General features: G+C 40.6%; 1 protein-coding gene across 6 annotated transcripts in view; it reads left to right on the top strand.

Moving 5' to 3' along the window:
- Window positions 1-22,923, top strand: part of Fancc (FA complementation group C) — a 145,685-nt gene that overhangs the window by 89,198 nt on the left and 33,564 nt on the right. For 5 of the 6 annotated variants that reach the window (XM_060380332.1, XM_060380330.1, XM_060380328.1 and 2 more), the window contains 2 exons: window positions 360-424; window positions 18,033-18,197. In XM_060380332.1, the coding sequence (XP_060236315.1) occupies window positions 360-424; window positions 18,033-18,197 (230 nt within the window). The remainder of the gene's footprint in view (window positions 1-359; window positions 425-18,032; window positions 18,198-22,923) is intronic. The other variant, XM_060380329.1, reaches the window with a different exon arrangement.

Genomic DNA, 22,923 nt, shown 5'->3' with positions numbered 1-22,923 from the left:
AAATGAGATCTTTCAGAGTTGTTAGCCATTTTGATGTTTTGGAAGTCATACACATGAAAATCACTTTTTAAAAGATAAGGGACTAAAAATGAAGGAAAAAAGTAAACTGCAGTATGTTTCCATTTTCTGTGGCTTTGGTGTTAATTCTAGGATATGGATGACTTGTCTGTGCCCATTGCTTCAGCAGAACCCACGTGGCGGCCAGTGGGATATGATGCTGCCTTCCTTCCACTCTGCAAAATAAAACAAGGAGAGAGTGGGGGAGGAATGGTAAGGGAGGTGTCACTCACAGCAAGAGAAATGGAGCTGAGGTAATTATGTGGCAGTTTGAGCTGACCTGCAACTGCTTTGTTTTACAGATGGTTTTGTCATTAGTGTCTGAGCTCAGAGAGAGTCATCTTAATGGATTGAACACTCAAAGTCGGTAGGTGTTAAACCAAACATCCCTCTGCTCAGGTTTCAAAAGGTGTCGCTTGGTTATGAGAGAAAGGTTCACCAACTCATCGGAAATGCATGTTCACAGCGTAGTTAGAGTCTGTGTAAGCACGACTTCAGTGGGAAGTTCTTTTGGATATTATGTAAAGTTGCTGTGCTCTCAGCAGTCGCAGGGAGGTTAAGAATGAAATGTCTTTCGTGTACACACTTAAGAAGCTCCCACATGTGCAGTAAGGGGCACAAAGGAAAGTGAGCTTGAGGCTCACCCCGGGCTCACTGCAAGAGGAGACTGTGTGGACTCCTGTGTGGACTCCTGTGCTCATCTGCTTTGCTCACCCCCTTCCTATGTATGTGCACTTTATGCACAACTGGAATATTTACAAGGCAACAGATATTTTGATGTGCATATATGACCTACTTTAAGAAACTCAATATTCTGGAATCTAGACTAAACAAATGAGATAGATTCAGAGAAATTAAAAAGCAGTTAATGCCATCCCAGATGTTTCTTTACTCTGTGAGCAAAGTTGGAACTGTTTTCATTGGTGAGCATTGCATTTTTAACAAGTGATTAACCAAAAGAATCTAGGCACTTGAGACTTCCCTCAAAATTTTTTTGAAGCTGTTGCCAGCTAAAGCTCTATTTATCAATACTGGTGTTTGCACTCAGTCTTTATGAATGCATTACAAGTAAATGTTATGACTCTTAGAGGAAAACATTGTCAAAGATCCTGGCAACATTGGATTTTGCCAAAGTCCTACAACATTTGGCTCCTCCCCTGACCTAGATATGACACCAAAAGTATAGGCAATGAAGAAAAAGAATTTGAAGGTCTAGAGAGGTTGCTTAGTGGGAAAAGCACTTGCTGTCTCAGCCTGGTGACCTGAGTTCAATGTGGGAGTCCACGAAGGTGGGAGGAGAGGAGCAATTCCACAAAAGTGTCATCGGATCTCACACATGCACCCTTCCTAACATGGGGCTTATGTACAACAATAATAACTAATAGATTTTTTTTAACAAAAGAAATTGAACTTTATTAAAATTAAGAATTTGGGAACTTGGTGGCTCAGTGGTAGAATATTTGACTTTTGTACTTATAACCCATGGATTCAACTCTCAAAAGTACAAAATACAAACTTTGTGAATCGAAGGATACCACCAAGAAAACAAAAATAAATACTTTAGAGAAAGCATACAGAATGAAAACTTATATAAAACTTATATAATATTATAAAAACTTTTATAATACTATCTCTGAGATGGGCATATAGGACCTTCTTGTAATCCTTGTACTTGGAGGTTTGGGGTACAAGAACCATGAGTTTGAATTGAAATTGGACTTTTTTGGGGGTGTGTTGAGATAGGGCCTCACTATGTAGACCAGGTTGGTCTCAAAAGTCATAGAGATCTGCATGCCTCTGCCTTCCAAGTGCTGGAACTAAAGTTATGTGCCACCATGCCCAGCCCCCAGGGTGGACTTCTTAACAAACTTGAAGCCAGGTTGGGCTACATAGTGAGACTTTGTAAAAAACCAGCCAGCCAACCAACCCCCTTCCATAAGGAATTAATGTTTGGGATGTGTAGACACTCATAAACAACAGCAACTAACACCCAGAACTAGGCAGATGCTGGAGACATTTCTCAGTGGCATAGTGCTGGCTTCTAACATCTTCTATGCATCACGCTCTGGGTTCAAACAACAACAAACAAACAAACAAACAAACAAAAAACCAAGCAGAGGACTTAGCTTGAATAGGCATTCTACCAGAGAAATATACACCTGGTAAAATGGGCATGGCACATAATTATAATCTAGAGTTTGGGAAATGAGGACAAGAGGCTCAGAAGGTCAAGGTCATCCTCAGATACAAATCAAGAAGGTATCCTATCTCTAAAAACAAAGCAAAACACCTGGCTACTAAGCAATGAAAAATGCATTCAACACCACACTCATTAGGGAGCATGTAAACCAGAACTACCCACCATGATGATTACAAAAAGAAAGAAAGGAAGACCCCAAGTATTGGTTTGCTTGCTTTTGTTTTTGTTCTAGTTTTTTAAATTTATTTTTATGTATATTGAGCGCTCTATCTGCATGTACACCTGCATGGGAGATGAGGGCATCAGGTCAGGCTATAGATGGTTGTGAGCCACCATGTGGTTTCTGGGAATTGAACCCAGGTCCTCTGGAAGAGCAGCCAGTGCTCTTACCCACTGAGCTATCTCTTCTGCCCCTGACCCCAAGTATTGGGAAGAGAATTTGGAGTCCTTCTGTATTGCTGGTGGTAGTATAAAATGGAACAGTTCAGTGGAAAGCAGATTGATGTTTTCCAGAAGAATTAAACAGAATTTCTGTGTGACACAGAAAATCTGCTACAAGGTGTATTTCTTCTCTACTTTCTTTTGCTGTGATAAAAACACTCTAATAAAAAACAATTTGGGCGTGGGGCAAGGTTTATCTGCCTTCCAGGTCACAGTCTATTGCTGAGGATGAAGTCAAGGTAGAAACTTTAGCACAGATTTAAGCAGAAACTATGAAGGAACACTGCTTACTGTTTCACTCTCACGCTCCTGCACCGCTTTCTTATACAGCGGAATCACCTGTGTAGGGATGGTACCACCCACAGTAGGCTGGGCCTCCTCACATCAGTTAGCATCTATCATGTCCCACAGACATCCCCACACCAGTCTGAGTTGGGTAATCCTTAATTGAGACTCCCTTCTTGGGTGACTTTAAATTGTGTCAAGCTAACTAGGAAGTTATTCTAAAAAATTTAAAACAGGTGTCTGTACACCAGTCTTATTCATTGATCACAGCTAATGAACAAGATGTGTTTATATTTCATGAGGTACAAGTCCAGTATAAAAACAAATAGCAGTTTTATGTATGCATGACCATGTAAACATACTTAGTAAAACCAGTCCAGCACAAAAGCAAGTATGTTTTTATCCCATATATATGTGTGTGTGTATGTGTATATATATATGTGTGTGTGTGTTAGGTAGATTCATTGGTTAGAAGGCAGAACAGAGATCATAGGGTGAAGGGAGGAAAGAAAGGGAAGTATTAATGTGTTCAGTTTGTTGGGGGCAATGGAAACATTTGCATAAAAAAGGTGAGAAGACAACATGTGAACATATTTAGTGTTAGTCACTACTGTTCTGTTGTTAAATCATAACTTACTTATGTTTTACTGCAACCAAAAAAACTAATGAAAAAAATCAAATGTGTCAATACACACTCCAAGTGAGTAAAGTTTACAACACTCACGTTAATATATGTTAGCAGTGTGGATTTCATATATTGGCCATGAGTGTGGGAATCAATACAACCACACTGATAAACAGTGAAGTAGGTTATTACAGATTGTGGTATACTCTGCAAGGTTGCTCAGTGGGGTAAGTGCATTTGTCCTAAGCTTGGTGGACTGAGTCCATCTCTAGGACCAGGATGGAAGTGTCAGGGATATACACTGATCATTGCAGAAGAGACAAGTGAATGGGCAATCAACATGGAAGGAATGGTGTAAGCATGACTTTGAAGAATGGCATAGTAGAAAGTCCAGATGTTGTTCCTCTACTGTGTAGCTGGGTGGGACACAGCTCATCATAGTACTAGAGATTCTGCAGTACTGGATACAGACACCAGAGGGAGAAAAAGATCACTGGCTCTTGAAATTAAGGCATTCCAATGAGGCCTCACTGCATAAAGTGAGCTAGAGTGGAGTGCAGGAGAGTGCCTGTGGCAGTGATGCACTAAGAGCAAACTGTATGCCTTCTACAAACATACAGTTGATATGTTATCTTTCTACATTTTATATGTTATCTTTTATTTTTATTATTTTTACCTATTTTAATCAGGTTTATTTTTTTTTAAAATTTGGGTATATTTATTTATTTGAGTATATATATATTTTTTTGTTCATGTACTTTAGGACCATTTAGATAGTGACCCCGAGATTGTGTGTATCTCATTGTTTTTGAACTTCATTTTGTCAAGGTCTCATATATGCCAGGTTGGCTTCAAACTCACAATGTGGCCAGGATGGCCTTGAATTTGTCTCTGCTCTGCAGTGCTGGGATGACAGTTGTGCATTACCACACCCAGCCTACATGGTGGCTGGAGGTCAAAGCCAGGGATTTGTGCGTCTAGGTAAGCACTCTGCCAGCTGAGCCAGGATCTCACTTTAGGTATGAGGACATACAAAGACTGAAAATGAAAGGATAGTTGCTAAAAGATAGCGAGAGGATGTATACACACACACACACACACACACACACATATATGTATACACACACACAGACATATATATGTATACACACACACACACACACCCCATACAACTGTTGTAAGAGATAAAGGGTATTATAGAAGGGTCAGTTTACCTGAGATATAAGTTAAAAACATTTGTACTTAAAACAGAGTACACAGACACAAAGTGCATTGACAGATTGGCAGGAAAAATAGAAAATAAGGAGAAAGGGATCTGATACTCCAATCTGAGTAATGGATTGAGTTTTCAGAATGAAGAATAATAAGTGACTAGGACTTAGGGTGGTTTTAAGGGCCAGTTCAGCCAGTAGATACATACGGAGCACCCCACATAATAATAGAATGCACACTTTTTTCTTAGAATCTTCTCCAGGATAGGTCATATTTTGGTTTACAAAACAGATCTTAGCAAATTGAAGCAGGCTGAAGTCCTATCAGTGGTCCATTTTGAGCACAGTGAAGTGAAAGTAGAAATCCATACAAAAGGAAAACTGGAAGCTTTACCATAGCCAGTGGTCAAAGCAATCATAAATTTAGAAAAGTATCTTGAGAGAAATGACAATGAACATACCACATACCAGCACTTGTAGATTTTGGCAAAAGTACAAGAAAGTAAATTCATTTAAAAAGAAGAAAAGAGCTCAAAAATTAGAAAGAGATAGCAGATTCAAGCAGACATCAGTAATAGAGAACAGAAGAATCAAGACTGAGACACCACTGAACACTGTGCCAGCTGCTACGACAATCTAGGACTGGAGAATGATCTAGAAATACCAAGTCTTTAAGGAGTAAAAATATGAGCAGACTTCTAAATAATAAAGAGATTAAGTCAGCTCTTCAAAACCTTCCAACAAAAACCCAAACATTGAAAGACTTTACTGGAGGATTCTTCCAAGAACATAAAAAAGTTTAACAATTATTTCAAACTCTGCCAACCTGTTGGAGAAGAAGGACATTTTCAAATCAGTTTATAAGGCTATCTATGGATAGCACAGTTAAGCACAGTTATCTTAAAAACAAAACAAAACAAAAAACAGGGTTAGTTGATATCCTTGGCAAACAATGTGTGAGCAGTAGGTATATACAGAGCTGCTTAACACCTGCTGTTACCAGGAAAACGCAAACCAGAACTGCATAGCACTTTATATGAACAAAGAAAGTCGTAAAGGTCCTGGGCTCAGTGTTGCATAGCTTTAATTCCAACACTCAAGAGACAGAGTCAGGCAGACCTTTGAGTTTTGAAGCCAGTCTGGTCTACATGGAGAGTTCCAGACCAACCAGAGCTACATAGTGAGGCCCTGTTTCAAGAAGGAAAGAAAAAAGAAAAGAAAAAAGTTTAAGAGAGGGAAGGTTTAGGTAAGAGATGGTGTCCTATGTTGCTGATAATGTGGAGAAATAGCATTGTGCACTGTTGGTGAGCTTTCAGGGTGGTAGCCACCCTGCATTACAAAAAGCCATAGTGTGGTTCATTCAAAAGGAAAAGTCGATCTGTTAAGGTGGTGCATGCTGCAGTCTCAGCATTTGGGAGGTGGAAGTCCAAGCCCAGCTCTGGCTATATGAGACCTGGTCTTAAACAAGCAAGTGAATTGAGTTGCCATGTGGCCAGTTCCACTTCTACTTGTGTATTCAGAAGAATTGGAAAGATAATTGGCAAGCCCGTGTTGGTTGTATTTTTCATACTAGCCAAGGGATAGAAGTAAACTGTGTGTACACCTTGTTAGATGAAAACATGGCATAGATACAACTGAATTTTAGTCATGCTTAAAAAAAATGGCTGGAGAGATTAAGAGCACTGCCTGCTCTCCCAAAGGACCTGAGTTCAATTCCCAGCACCCACAAAGCAGCTTACAACTGTCTATAATACCAATTCCAAGGGAACTGACAGCTTTACACTAATGCACATTTAAAAAAAGAAAAGTCCTGTTAAGTGCTATACTATGGTAGACCTGAAGGATATTACACAGTGAAATAAACCAGCTACCAAAGAGAAGTAATATTCCATTCTCAGGTAATATCCAAAGTAGCAGTCTCTTAGGAAGCAGAATGTTTGCAGTGGGCATGGAGGAAGGGAGATGGGAGTTCTTGGTTGTTATAGAGCTTCAGTTTCATAAGGCGTGGAAGTTGTAGAGCTCTTTTGCTAAGATTGAAGGTTTGATATGTTTTTTTTTTTGCTATCATATGAAGATTCTCTCTAAGCGTCTTTGTCGCTCAGATAGAGGTTATTTCCTTAGCAAGACATTCATCTGATGGTGCAGAAAGCAGGCATTTCTGGTAGGCAAATAAGTGGACATGAACTTCGGAGAGGAGTTAGCTCTTCCTGGAAGTTTGGATTCTCTGTTAACCTCTCTGCTAGTGCTGTTTGCATAGCTTGCCTCCAATAATTATGAAGAGTTCAGCCAGTAGATACATACGGCTTGAAGATGAAGATTAAGTACACCTTAATCTTGAGTTTTTGCTTTCTTTAAAAACACAAAAACAAAAAGATTAAGTACACCTTAATCTTGAGTTTTTGTTTTCTTTAAAAACACAAAAACGTTATGGGAATACATTTTTGTTTTAATCCCAGGTGTGGGGATAAGAGGCTGCTTCACAGCAGGTGACTATGATTTTCCTAGTGCTCTAGCAGGGGCCATGGTTTTGCCAGATCCACATAGTTTCTGTGGGTGGGTGGAATTCTAGGAACTTTTCAGAGGATATGTAAATGCTAGAGCCTGAGAGGGGCTGCTCTTCTTACTGCTGCTTGTTGCTGTTGTTGCGTGTTGTTGTGGTTTGTCAAGTGATCATGTGCAAAGAGAACAGAAGAAGAAATTGAATATCCTGACAGTGATCATCAAACTTACCCCAAGGAACTTGAAGCCCCTAATCAGCAGGAAGTAGTCTAGCAATAGCAATGTTCACTTTCCCCTCTGTCCCTCTTTCTTTTCTACCTAGTAGTGGAGGGTTGGAAGGGTGGAATAGGGTGGAGAAGGGCAGAAGAGAATAAGAAACACACAAAACAGCAAATGCTGGGTACATTAAGATGTTGGTTCCAGTTGTCAGAAAAGTGTGCTGTGGGCTTTAAAGTTACGGATTTCCTGGATGTTGCTAGTCCCAGTTGCTTTCCTGTTGGAAGTGGTACTTCTGTTTGTTTTTGGTTGGAAATGGTGGATAGGAAAGAAGCCTCACTCACTGGAGGTTGGACTGCTATGGCCTAAGCAGCTTGTCTTGGCCTCTAGATGTACACCTGCCCCTTGAATTTAGCTTCTGGCTAACTCTCCTTTCATGGTATCTCTTGGTAAGCTTTTGGGGCTGTGGTATGTATGTCCTTTCACAAAGGTTTCCTAAACATGTCAGTTTAGGCTTTTCTCACAATATATGGATCACGGAAGCGCCTTTTCTTTTTGTAGTATTAAGTATAATTTTTTTTCTTATTATTTCTAGGAGCTGTAAGTAAAAAGTGAATGCCCAGGCCATCCTGATCATTTCTCTTTTACATTTTCCCCTCATTTTCTCTCACTAGAGTATGTAAATTAGCATTCTCTGCATGTCTTGAAGTATAGTCACCCAGCTCTCTATAATTCTTGTATCAGAACTACTCAGTAATGTGATCCATTCAGGTGAGGTCAAGAAACCTATGCTTTTGACATCTTGACGTACTCTGCCTAGAGGAGAGGAAAGCTGCTATGCTCTGTAGCCTTTAAAGCTAGCATCTCTGGTTGTTTGAATAAGAATGGCTCCCATAGGGTTTTGTACTTGAATACTTAGTCATCAGGGAATGGAGGATTTGGGAAGTGTGGCCATGTTGGAAGAAGTGGTCTTTGGAGGTAGGCTTTCGAAAGCCCACACCAGGCCCAGTATCTTTCTCTCTTCCCGATGCCTGTGGATCCAAGTGTAGAACTCTCAGTTCCTTTTTCAGCACCATATCTGTGTGTGTGCTGTCATGCTTCCTTTGCTTCCATGCTTGTGTGCTGTCATGCTTACTGCCATGATGATAATGGGCTAAACCTCCAATCCCAGTTAAATGCTTTCTTTCATAAGGTAGCATTGGTCATGATGTCTTTTTACAGCAATAGAAGAGTAGGTAAGACAAGAGTTAGTACCAGGGAGTGGGACATTGCTGTGACAGGCCTGATTACGCTGCTTATTGAAAGAATGTGGACTTTGGGACTTTGGATTAGGAAAGCAGTTGAACACTTTCAAGTGGGCTTTAATGGACCATCCTAAGATGAATGTGAAGACAGTGATATTGATAGCAATGTAGGTTTTGATGCCCTGGCTCAAGAGATTTCAGAGGAGCCTAGTGAAATTTTGGTGAAGAATGTGGCTGCTTTGTGCCCTTGTCCAAAAAATCTGCCTCAGGCTAAATTGAAGTTTTGCATCAATAGCATTGGCAGATGAGATTTTGAGACAGCCTAGTATTATCTGTGCTACATGGTTATTAGAGGTCATTCTTACGCAGATCTATAATGAAAAGGAGCAAGCCAGTGTGTAGCATCCCTTATAGCTTCTGCATCAGCTCCTGCATCCAGGTTCCCATCCTGTTTGAGTTCCTGTCCTGACTTCTTTCAGATGATGAACAGTGAATGGCCAAATAAACCCTTTCTTCTCCAAGTTGCTTTGGTCATGGTGTTTCATGATAGCAGTAGAAATCCTAGCTAAGACAGCATCAGTTCCTAGCTACAATTTAAAGAGCTTAAGGTTACATAATAAATTCTACCTTGGATTTCTCATTTTGTCCATGAATTTCTGTAGTGCTATATCATCTGTGGTTATAGTCAAGGTATGTTTTACTGAATCACATAGTGATCTGTGTGGTGTACAGTCTTTCTCTTTAATACTCGTCCTCCCTGTAGTTTCTTCTTGTTCTTCATCTTGTTCCTAGATGACTGCTCCCTCAGTAACAACATCTCACACAGTGCTTTACTCAGTCTTTCTGCAACACAGCATCATGGGAGTTTTAGATCTAAATTGTGGTTTTAGTTCATTTTCTTCTTTTTTTTAAATATTAATGTATTTTATTTTATTTTTTTATTAATTACACTTTATTCACTTTATATCCCCCCTGTGGTTCTCTCCCTCCTCCCGTCCCAATCCCTCCCTTCCTCCACCCTTTGCATGCATGCCCGTCCCCAAGTCCACTGATAGGGGAGGTCTTCTTTTCCTTCCTTCTGATCCTAGTAATTAAAGAGCAGGCCAATCAGTTCATATCAGAGACAGTCCCTGTTCCTATTACAGTGGAACCCACTTGGAGACTGAACTGCCATGGGCTACATCTCTGCAGGAGTCTTAGGTTATCTCCATGCATAGTCCTTGGAATATCAGTCTCAAGAAAGACCCCTGTGCTCAGATTTTTTGGTTCTGTTGCTCTCCTTGTGGAGTTCCTGTCCTCTCCAGATCTTACTGTTTTCCACTTCTTTCCTAAGATTCCCTGCACTCTGCCCAAAGGTTGCCCATAAGTCAAAGCATCTACATTGATAGTCTGCAGGGCAGAGCCTTTCAGAGGTCCTCTGTCTCAGGCTCCTGACGTGTTCCCTCTTTTCTTCTTCTGATGTCCAGCCTCTTTGCCTTTCTGGATAGGAATTGAACATTTTAGCAAGAGTCCTCCTCTTGATTAGTTTCTTTAGGTGTACAGATTTTAGTAGGTTTATCCTATATTATATGTCTATATGAGTGAGTATATACCGTGTGCATCTTTCTGCTTCTGGGATAGCTCACTCAGGATGATCTTTTCCAGATCCCACCATTTACCTGCAAATTTCATGATTTCCTTGTTTTTTGTTGCTGAGTAATATTCCATTGTGTAGATATACCACAATTTGTGTATCCATTCCTCCACTGAGGGGCATCTGGGCTGTTTCCAGCTTCTGGCTATTACAAGTAAAGCTGCTACAAACATGGTTGAGCAAATGTCCTTATTATTGTGTACTTGAGAATCTTTTGGATTATGCCTAGGAGTGGTAGAGCTGGATCTTGAGGAAGCACTATTCCTAGTTGTCTGAGAAAGTGCCAGATTGCTTTCCAGAGTGGTTGTGCAAGTTTGCACTCCCACCAGCAGTGGAGAAGGGTTCCCCTTTCTCCACAACCTCTCCAGCATGTGTTGTCTCTTGAGTTTTTGATCTTAGCCATTCTGATGGGTGTAAGGTGAAATCTTAGGGTCGTTTTGATTTGCATTTCCCTGATGGCTAATGAGGTTGAACATTTCTTTAAGTGTTTCTCTGCCATTCTTTATTCCTTTGCAGAGAATTCTCTGTTTAGCTCTGTACCCCATTTTTTAATTGGATTACTAGATTTTTTGCTGTTTAACTTCTTTAATTCTTTATATATACTAGATATTATAACCCTCTGTCAGATATAGGGTTGGTGAAGATCCTTTCCCAATCTGTAGTCTGTCGTTTTGTTCTGAGGACAGTGTCCTTTGCTTTACAGAAGCTTTTCAGTTTCATGAGGTCTCATTTATTGATTATTGCTCTTAGAGCCTGTGCTGTTGGTGTTCTGTTCAGGAAGTTGTCTCCTGTGCCAATGAGTTCAAGGGTATTCCCCACTTTTTCTTCTAAGCGGTTTAGTGTGTCTGGTCTTTGATCCACTTGGACTTTAGTTTTGTGTAGGGTGATAAGTATGGATCTATTTGCATTTTTCTACATGAAGACTTCCAGTTAGACCAGCACCATTTGTTGAAGATGCTGTGTTTTTTTCCATTGAATGGATTTGGCATCTTTGTCAAAAATCAGATGTCCATAAGTGTGTGGATTTATGTCAGGGTCTTCTATTTGGTTCCATTGATCCACCATTCTGTTTCTATGCCAGTACCATGCGGTTTTAGTATTGTTGCTCTATAGTACAGCTTGAGATCAGGGATGAAGATACCTCCTGAAGATCTTTTACTGTAGAGAATTGTTTTAGCAATTTTGGGTTTCTTGTTGTTCCATATGAAGGTGAGAATATTTCTTTCAAGGTCTGTAAAGAATTGTGTTGGTAATTTGATGGGAATTGCATTGAATCTGTAGATTGCATTTGGTAGGATTGCCATTTTTACTATGTTAATCCTGCCAAGCCATGAGCATGGGAGATCTTTCCATCTTCTGATATCTTCTTCTAATTCTTTCTTCAGAGACTGGAAATTTTTTTCATACAAGTCTTTGACTTGTTTGGTTAGGTTCACACCAAGGTACTTTATGTCCTTTGTGGCTATTGTGAAGGGTGTCGTTTCCCTAATTTCTTTCTCAGCCCTTTTGTCTTTTGTATACAGGAAGGTTACTGATATTTTTGAGTTAATTTTTTATCCAGCCACGTTGCTGAAGGTGTTAATCAGCTGTAGGAGTTCCCTGGTAGAATTTTTGGGGTCATTCAGGTATACTATCATATCATCTGCAAACAGTGAGACTTTGACTTCTTCCTTTCTAATTTGTATCCCCTTGATCTCCTTCAATCGTCTTATTGCTCTAGCTAGGACTTCAAGACCAATGTTGAAGAGATATGGAGAGAGTGGACAGCCTTGTCTTGTCCCTGATTTCAGTGGGAATGATTTAAGTTTCTCTCCATTGATGTTGGCTATAGGCTTGCTGTATATCGCCTTTACTATGTTCAGGTATGTGACTTGTATCCCTGATTTTTCCAATACTTTAAACATGAATGGATGTTGGATTTTGTCAAATGCCTTTTCAGCATCTAAGGAGATGATCATGTGGTTTTTCTCCTTCAGTTTGTTTATGTGGTGGATCACATTGATGGATTTCCGTATATTGAACCACCCTTGCATGCCTGGGATGAAGCCTACTTGGTCGTAGTGGATGATATCTTTGATCTGTTCTTGGATTCAGTTTGCAAGTATTTTGTTGAGTATTTCTGCATCAGTGTTCATGAGGGAGATTGTCCTGAAATTCTCTTTCTTTGTTGGGTCTTTGTGAGGTTTAGGTACCAAGGTGACTGTGGCTTCATAGAATGAGTTTGGTAGTGTTCCTTCTGTTTCTATCTTGTGGAATAGTTTGAAGAGTATTGGTGTTAGCTCTTCTTTGAAGGTCTGGTAGAATTCTGCACTGAAACCATCTGGCCCTGGGCTTTTTTTGCCTGGTAGAATTTTGAGGACAGCTTCTATTTCCTTAGGGTATATAGGACTATTTAATTGGTTTCCCTGGTCTTGATTCAGCTTTGGCATGTAGAATCGGTCAAGAAAATTGTCCATTTCATTTAGATTTTCTCATTTTGTGGCATATAGACTTTGGAAGTAAGACCTAATTATTGTTTGGATTTCTTCAGTGTCTGTGGTCATGTCCCCCTTTTCGTTTCTGCTTTTGTTGATTTGGATAGTTTCTCTCTGCCTTTTAGTTAGTTTGGCTAAGGGTTTGTCTATCTTGTTGATTTTCTCAAAGAACCAGCTCTTGGTTTCATTGATTCTTTGAATTGTTTTATTTGTTTCTAATTGATTGATTTCAGCCCTGAGTTTGATTTTAGTTCATTTTCTAAGCTGTTAAAAAGAGCTGTTTATTCTGAGCTGCAGCTGTCCAAAAATACCAGAATCTTTGAGCTTCCCAGGCAGGATAAGTGAGGGAAGAGCCGTGCTTGTATAATGTGTTATGTTTCCCTTTAGGTATTTTGCACAAAGCCCCTAGCATCGTTTGTTACATAGTCAGAGGGATGTTTGTGAATTTGAATCCTGAGCAGTGTAAGAGCAGCAGCTGTGGGTGTGTACTGCTGAACATTTATACATTTTATAGAGAGCCCTAGTGTCCTGTATTTCATAGTCAGATGGATGTTTGTGAAATCGAATGGTATATTCATTGGACATCCCGAGTCAGTGGCTATCATGAAATCCTCTTCCGTAAAAGACATGCAGGTGTGAATTTTCTCATTTTCTGAAAGGGGAGAAGGACTGGGTAGATAGGAAAGGCTGGTGGCCCTGAGGACATGGACCAAGCACAAAATATCAGTTGCTGCAGGTTGTATCTCCCAGTAAGGCTGGAAAAGGTTCATGATAAATCTCCTTATCAAGTTTAAAGTCACCTGGCAGTGGTGATGCACAACTTTAATCTTAGTACTCAGGAGGCAGAGGCAAGTAAATCTCAGAGTTCGAAGCCAGCCTGGTCTACAGAGTGAGTTCCAGAACAGCCAGAGCTACATAGAGAGACTCTGTCATGAAAAACAAACAAACAAACAAAACCCCCAGCTTTAAAGTTTATAAAATTAGGTAGTGCTTGGGTTTTCCAAAATGCAGGCAGGCCAGTAGGTGGCCCTCTGAAGGTGCTCGTGGCATTTGGATCCAGCTTGACCTTTGCCAGAACCTGGAGATCTGACTTCAAGAGGGAGTTAAGCAGATTTCCAGACTGCATACACTAGGTGTTGGGCTTTGACTTACTGCCAGAGCAGTATTTCAAATGACTTCTGGGCAGAAAAGTGAACTGTAGAAGGCTTGATGGTAAGCATACTCTGTTAGAAACATCCTTCCTGTATGGTTGTCTCTAGCTTCCCAGCTGTCTGCAGCATATGACAGTAAGACTGCTTAGAAAGTCCAGAATGTCACACCTACTAGCTGTTTTTAGCAAAGACCTTGTAGAATTTAAACACCTGCCATTGAATTGCTGATTTTTTTCTCCTTGGTCACATGCCTGTTTATCAGCCTTTCTAAAGGAAGCTAACTCAAACCCTGGCACTCTTCCGACCATCTCTGCATTTGAACTCAGGGTATCAATCTACATTTTATGAAGATTTTGAAACTTGTGAAATGAACTTTAAATAGTCAAGTACCAAAAAGTTTACAATGAATGGAGTCCCTTAGCAGAACCAAAGAGAAGAACAGCATGGCTTGCTTGTTTGGGATTGTGTTTGGGGGCCGGCCTTGGGGGCTTTTGGCTGCTTGAACTTTTGACATCATAATAACAGGTGTGTTTTCATAAGTGGATGCAATTGTGTAGATTCAGGAAGTTTCTGGACCACTGTGCTGTTTCTGGTTCCAAGGTTATGATTTGCACATCTACAAACTTGCAGGTAACTTTAGATATGTAAGATAGTGTCGCACTTCATTTATTAACAGTGGCAGCATGGCTGTGATGGCTCTGTCAGGTTTGGCAGCTGTCTTTGGTTCTGTCATGATGCCATTTTGTCTCAGGACAGAAGATGTTAAAGTTCACATAACAGTTACACACTAAGAATTCCTAATGTGGGGCTGAACAAATAGCTGAGTTGGTAAAGCACTTGCTGTGCCAACAGGAGGACCTGAGTTTGAACCCTGCATCCATGTAAACCTGAGCATGGTGGTACATATTTGTAATCTTCATCCTGGGAAAATAGAGACAGCAGGATCCCTGAGGCTTACTGGCCATGTAGCGTGGTCTAACTAGTGAGATCTGGTCTCAGAAACAAAGTGGATACCTGCACACACCCACACATGAACTTTGACTCTTGTCCAAGCTTTATTTATTTATTTTTTCATTATTTTTATTAATTGCAGTTTATTTACTTTGTCCAAGGTTTTAAGGGGCTAAGTTATTTTTTATTTTTAATGGATAGGGAACAGAATTTCATGGTTTTCAGATATTAAAAAACAAGACTTTAAAAGCTCATAAAAAGACTCAAAGAGCATGTGAGGCATCAAGTTACTTTTTAAAGTCAGTCTTCCGATAAGACTAAATCAACTCCATGGATGGGTTGAATTTCCTTTGAAAATTATGTACTGGCTCAGCACACACTGCAGGGTTACCAGGGAAAATTATCTTACTCAGTTATAAAATAATCTGAGAGGGTAAAACTAGGAAAAGAAAGACTGTGTGAAATAGGATTTAGTGGAGCAAATGAGGAAAGCTTAAAATGTGTCCCTGGGATGTCAGGCTAGCATGGGCATCCCATGGTTTTTGTGGATTCAGTTAGGAGTTATCCCAGTTCTGTCCAGCAGAGACTTGCTGCTGCTAAGAATAACTACTAGCCACAATGGTTATTGTTTCACACACCCAGTGCTATCACGGATGTCCTTGAGGGGACTTTGCTCTATGCTGAAGAGTTTGTCCTTGTTGTTTTTGAAAAACAAGCATCTGAGACTGTTACAAGATGAAGCCTGGCACTATTTTAGCTCATTGTCCAGTAGCCTCTCCTGATAGTGTGTGGAGTGCTTGTTGTATCCAGAGTACCAGAAACATGGTGTTCCCCTCTAGGATTCTGACTCATAGGGACAAGTCATTCATTTGACTGTTCATCTTGGATGAGGCAGCAGCCCAGAAACACGTGTAGACTCACAGTTCACGCTGTGGCATGCCTATGCTCCAGCCTCTCTTGACCTGAGAGCATTCGGATGGGCCACAGTGCTCACAGTTTCTGTGTCCCATTGCCCTTTGGCACTGAAAGGTGCTATAAAGCTCCAGACTTGGCTAGGCTCTCATGTCCACAGTCACCTGTCATGTCAGTCTTCTCCAGTCCTTTCTGCTGCACATTTCAGGACTATTTAAGTTAGCAAGTAATATGATGCAGACGTTCAAAGACAGGTAAGGTTCTTCAGTCAACTAAGTCTGAGTGAGAAGCTGCTTAGTGATCAGGATAAAAAATGAGAAACACACGTGTTTCCAAAGAAACCGTGCTCACTGAGTACCATGTAGAAGCCATTACAGGACAGCAACAGCAGAGGACTGAGCACCAGGATTGACTGAGGATCAGCCCCTTTTTATGTGCTGGTCCTGCTGGTCTCAAACAACCTAAAACAAGGAAATATCTGTTATTGCAAATATTATTTCTTCAGGTTTAGCATTGTTATGACATTTAATTTCAGTTTTGAAAAGTTTAATTGTAAGATATTTGACATCCTTGTGCCCATTGCCCACGTTTTCCAATGTGTATGTTACATTTTGTCTGTTTTTGATCTTCCAAGGAAAGAGTTTTGGTATCAGTTCAAAAGCATCTCTTTTTTTTACCACATTGCTTCCTCTCCAGGGGGATAACCCCTGCAGAAGTTACTGTCCTTCAGATTCTACTTTCAGTATTTTTGTTTTGTGTGTGTGTGTCACTGTGAATGTTTCAGAACTTCATGTAAGAAATAACATGGATATAGATATATTTTGCTTTCTTTTTTCATAATTATACTTTTAAACTTTATGTATCTGGATAATGTATGTCTGGTTCAGTTCATTTTAACTCCCATATAGCATTCCATTCTGTAACTAAACCACAGGTTATTTGTTACTTGTTGATTTTTGTACAAATACACAGCAAGTTGAGTTTCACCCTTTCCAAAAACTTGTTGAAGACTCCTTCATCTGTCAGGAGACTGTCTGTTGATGAGTGCTCTTTGTTCTCTGTCTTAATGAAGCTGCATTTGTCTTACATGAAGCACAGAGTCTAGTGTGAAAACCTCTGTAGACCCGATAGGGGATAGGAGGGCTTGCATTTTCCACACACCTTGCAGGTGGGCTCACTGTTGTGCTCTTTGCTAAAGAACACATCCTATAACAAGCTCCTCCCAGCACTGTAGCCACTGGCCCTGCAGAGCTGATGAGCTCCTGAGATACTGCTAGGGTCCCAGTCTCTAGTTTTGCTACACCTTAATTCATTTAGGCTGTTTCCCACGACAGTGTATTGATAGGCAGTGGTCAGAGAACTGCCATAAAGCAGCATTTGAGACTGTGTGATTCAAGGAAGGTAATATTTCACAGGTAGGTTGGACAGCAAGCCCTTACTTAGAAGGCAGAGCAGAAGACTTGGGGAGGGGGTGCTTTGCAGACACCACAGGCAGAGAGTCAGGATCTGAGTGAGGCAAGAAGGAGATCTGATTCAACATGAATTAGTTAGCGGGTATTGGTTCAAACTTCTTGGGTCTGACATTGGGGAGTTTATTTTTTAGGCATTTAAGAATGCTTCCTGGTAACAATCATCTCAATTCCATGTGCAAAATAAAGCTTAAAGAAGTTTAAGGGCCTAGGGGGAAGTCAGGTGTTTTCTAAGTCATACAGATAAAGTAGAGCTCACCAAACTACAAAGTACATAGACATCTCTCATAAGGATGGGTTTACTGACTAAGAAACAATGCTGAAGATAGTGGTCTAGGGAGGAAGGGTCAGGGATAAACATTCTGGGGGATTCAGGTGAGGCCTGGCTCTGTAGAGAGCGAAGATCATCAGGTAACTACATCTACTCCCACCTTTCTTGAGTGGAAACAGGCCTGCATGTTTAACATTGCTGGTTTCTCTAGTACTTATGTGTGGGAACAGGATCCTGTGCAGATGTGGGAATGGCAGTGACTACAGAAGACCTGGCACATGGTGCTAGAGAAGGCCTCTGTTAGGCCACTGTGGGGGCCTGCCACTATTCTTTTCAGCAGGGAGACTGTGTTCATCAGATCTGGGCCATCACTTCTTACCTTTTCTCCAATAGGATGGCTCCCGAGCACATAATGTCCCTGTCACAAGTGTGTGTCCCTCTTGTTACTCTGCCTGATTTTGAACCCCTGGTAGAGGCTCTACTCACCTACCATGGACATGAACCTCAGGAAGTCCTCTCGCCTGAGTTCTTCGAAGCTGCAAATGAGGCCTTCTTGTCGTGAGTCCATCCATCTTGTCATTCAATTTGTTTTTTTCTAGTTGTAGAATATTGTGATAAAAACATATGGCAGTATATTTAATGTACTTGGTTTCCCTTTGTTTTTATTTCACTTATTTACTTATTTATTATTAGTGTGTGTGGAAGTCTGAGGACAACTTCCAGGAGTTAGTTTTCTCCTTACTCCATTTTAGTACCAGGGATTGGACTTGGTAATCAGGCTTGGCAGCAGGTATCTTCATACTTGCCATCCCTCCTCCCAGCCATCTCCCTTTAATGTTCTTAAAAATTACTAAAGCTCCAGAGAGCTATGTGTGAGTTATACTTCCCAAATAGGAATTTAGAAAAATGCTTATTGAACTGGGGTAGAATACTTTCTCAGCATGGGGCATAGGTTTGATCCTCAGTGCTTCCAGTGGAGGGAAGGGAGAAAAAAGAATATTACTACAAGAAAATGGCTTCATTTGAAAATAATAATAAAGGGCCATGAAGATGGCTCAGTGGATAGGGACGATTGCTGAGCAAGCACAACTCCTATTCTTCTCAGCCACATAAAAGCTGTGCGTGGTTATGTATCGCTGTAACCCAGGTGGGGGTGAGGTGGTGGACCCCTGGGGCTTGTTGGTCAACCAGCCTGGCTCCCAGGAGGGAAGATCTAGGTCCAGTGAGAGGCCCTATCTGAAGGCAGTAAGGCGGAATGTTAGAGCAGGGAACCCGTTGTCTTCCTGTGGCCTCTCCCTGTGTGTAGAGGTGCACACGTACGCAATAACAACACCAACAAGCAGTGATCTTTTAAAAGACAGAGACAACCCATTTGCCAGATGGCACGATTTTTATATCCTGTGATTCTCTTTGCCTGCCATTGGAAAGGTATACTCCGTGTGCTTTGGTAGAAATGCCTGTGCTCACACTGTTGCATAATTGTAAAGGCAGTGATATTGTAATAGACATTGGAGACAGGAGTGGATAGTTTGCTTTGACCTAAATTTGCAATGGTCATGCTTTTAAAGGTTAGTCATGATGTTGGATCTCAGGTTATATTAATGAGATTTTTATACTTTGTTACCATTAAAATCTGCTGGCCTAGCCTGGGGTGGTGGCTTAATTGGCAAAGCACTTGCCAAGCAAGCATGAGTACTGAGTATAGATCCCCAGCACCTATGTAAAAAAAAAAAAAAACAAAACAAAACATTGTGGAATATGCCTGTGCATGTGCCTGTAATCCCAGCGAAAGGAAAGCAGATACAGGAGCATGCCTGGGGCAACCTAACCAAATCAGAAAGCTCCAGGCCAACTCTGTCTCAAAAAATAAAGTGGAGAGTGATTGCAGACGACACCTAGCATCTGACCTCTACCTGTGCACATGTGCCATATGCATGTATGTACACATATGCAGTTATAAGCCTGTTTCACAGTTCTGTTCTTGGACCTCTGAATGGCTTTGCAGCATGATGTGTGGCTCATATGGAAACTCTCCATGCCTTATGTTAGGTTTATCTTCCCAATGTTGGCATAGTCTGTTACATGGTGAAAACTTACAGGTGTTATTCTCACAGTCTCACATGTTATTGACATGTCACAAAGTGTTGAAAAGCTGCCACAAATTCTTTCAAAATTCTAATTTCTTTTTTTATACTAAAGGGAATACAAGTTTTGTATCAGCTGTATCCAAAGATGGCAAAAGCAAAGTAGAAGAAAAAAAAACTTAAGTTCACTTAAATGAACTCTGAAAATATATTAAAATATCCTAAATGTTCTTACCTTTAAATTCCTTTTCAAATATAAAAACATATAAACATGTTCCTTTACGTGTCAGAGAAATAATGTCATCAAATCTCATGTAGTCATTGTGAAGCTCCTCTATACACACATGAACATGAGGCCTGGAAGTGTAGCCTGCGGTGGAGTATGTGCCCAGCTCTGATTCAGTGGGGGAAGGAGAAAGGAGGAGGGTCCAGGAGAGGTAGAGGCGTCAGCTGGTTGCTGTGAGCTCACAGTGCCTAGAGTGAGTCTGAGTTGCCCTTTCCCCAACAGTGTTGCTATGGGCTCCTCACTCAACTGTTGTGGCCAGTGACTTCTCTACAGTGTTTGGATCACTGTTTCTTATGGAAATTTCTAGATTCTACTCAGTCTTAGAAAATAAGACTTATTTATGCTAAAAATTCAAAGTGCAAAATTAGTGTGTTTTTTTTTCATTGTACATACTATGAGTGCAGTGCTGTGTGTGCATATGTATATACATATAAGCACACACACATGTATAAAATGCATGAAGAACAGTGATGTGATTTCAAAATAGTTACTACTTATGCTCCTGTACTTTGTTAAAAAGCACTGGGCTTTAAAAATTATTTTATTAAAATATTTCCCTCCATTCTCTGTTATTTAGATGCCTTTAGACAGAAAATGGGAATTGTTAAACATATAAGAATTTTTCCCCCCAAAACAGACCTATAGGGCCAACTAGATGGCCTAGAGGGTAAGGACACTTGTAGCCAAGGCTGGTGGTCCAAGTTAACTCTTCAGAACCCACTGAAGGCAAGACAGAATCAATTCCTGCAACTTGTCCTCTGACTTCCACTTGAGTTCTGTGGGGTCCCCATGCCCAAACACAACAAACACTTAGATAATACATAAATAAATGTGAAACATCTCAAAGCCTTATGGAACCCAACCAGTGCATCTAAAATTGTTATAGTTCCTTATCATTGTCTTATCTTATAGAACATAAACTCTTCTGTTCTGTACTATTTCTTTTAGTTTGTTAGAATCAGAGTTCAAAGCTCCCTATTGCATTTGGTTGGTACATTCCTTTACTTTTTTTTTTTTTTTTTAATCTGTAGGTTGGTTTTGCAAACTATTTGTTAAAATGGGTAGGTTGCCTTGCTTCACCTTCAGATTTGGCCATTTCTGGTATTGTGAAGAATGCCAGCCCCCTCCTGCCCATATAGCCTGGGAGTTCCCTCAGGTTGCGCTCAGCTTCTGAATGCAGATGGGCCTGCCTTGCTGCTTTCTATTCTGACCTATGTATTTATGTATTTATGCCCCAGCAGTTTTAGTAGTAAGAGTCCAATGTGTTTATAGTAAAATGGGGCTAGTTCCTTCTCATTTCTCTTTCTTTGTAGTTTAATGTTGTGTGTGTATGTGTGTTTTGCTTGTTATATATTCTATATAAACTATAAAAGTGATTTGGCCTCTTGAAAGGTACCTCATGTTACCTTAGAGAACACCCCATCAATTATGCAGCCGAGGGGAACTAGCATCTTTATATGTTATGGCCTCCTGTCTGCCTATGATCACATCTGTCTTTCTGTTTGCTTGGCTTCACTCTGTGATCTCGCAACATTTGCTGTGATGTTCCATGTGTACATTTTTGGCTTTTTTTTTTTTCTCTCTAGCTGTTGTTTTATTTTGAAATCTTGGCTATCACCTATGGGTCTTCCCCTTTTTCTCAGGTTTCCTGTTGTATCAACTGAACTTGGAAAAGTTCAAAAGAGAAGGGAGTTCCTGGTAGAGAATTTCAGTTTTCCATATATAACTTTTTTTTCATATATAACTCTTAACATATATAAACAATAAATATTTAATTTTCTGTGAAATCAGGTAACCCAAAAGAGGTAAAGTTGTTCTAATGTTAAAAAAAAAGGTCAAAATAAGAACCATGCTCACATTTGTATCCTAGCACTTGGGAAACTGAAACAGGAGGATTGGCAGACACCAAGGCCAATTTGGGCTATACAAAGACCCTGTCTGAAAAAAAACAGCCAACTAAATAAAGTGAACCATAGAAGCATAACTTTGATGGGAAGTTGTGAGATGGCTCAAGGGTTAAGAGAACATAGTGCAGAGAACCTGAGTTCAGTTCCCAGCATCCATGTTGGAAAGCTCACAACTGCCAGTAACTTCAGCTCCAAAGGACTTGATGCCCTCTTTTGGCTTCTGTTGGCATCTGCACACACATGGCACTCACACATACACAGACAAAAACCATATCCATAATAAACATGGAAAACTGAAAAGTCATTTTTTTCTATCTTATTCAAGCCTTCTGACACAATTTACTGAGTATGTCTGAACTTTTTTTGAGAAGTCTTCCATTACCTTTGTTATTCACGGGAGTTGAGTAATCAATCATTACCTGCAGTTTATCCAAGTCACTTGAAGTTCTAACAGTTTCCCACCAACTCCCACCTTTCATACTCCACATCACAGGGGAAGAAGCTCCGTCCCTGATTGTAGGAATCCACTAGCAGAGAAGGCTCTGTGTTCAGCCTTTCTTTTTGGACAAGAGTCAGATTAAAGCAGAATGCCTTCGACATCTTTTATAAGCCCCAATAGCAGTTTCAAAAATTATTGACCAAGAGGCGAGGTACCCAGAGCCTAGGGTGAGGGCTTGCCTGCCCTTGCTCTTATTTCGCTTATGGTAGTGTTCTCCCTCAGTAACTGGTTTGGACAGTTATGTCTACAAATCCACAAGGGACAGCCTATCCAGAAATGCTGGGTGGTCCTCCGCATGTCTGATTCTAGCAGCTTCAGACCAGCAAGTTAATCCAGCAGCCTCATCAGCTGGAACCTTTCCATGGACTCTTTGCTGTGGAGCGCCCATCCACCACATGTCCACAAAGGAGGCTGACTCAGTGAGCCGTGTGGATCGCCACTCCACATCCTGCACCCTTCCCAGCTTGAACACTTCCCCACATGGGCTGTGTGGCCTTCAGAAACCACA

Source organism: Meriones unguiculatus, chromosome 3, assembly GCF_030254825.1.
Source record: "Meriones unguiculatus strain TT.TT164.6M chromosome 3, Bangor_MerUng_6.1, whole genome shotgun sequence".
Classification (NCBI taxonomy): Eukaryota; Metazoa; Chordata; class Mammalia; order Rodentia; family Muridae; genus Meriones; species Meriones unguiculatus.
Note: the sequence above shows the minus strand (reverse complement) of the source record. Positions and strands in the feature narration are given on the sequence as shown.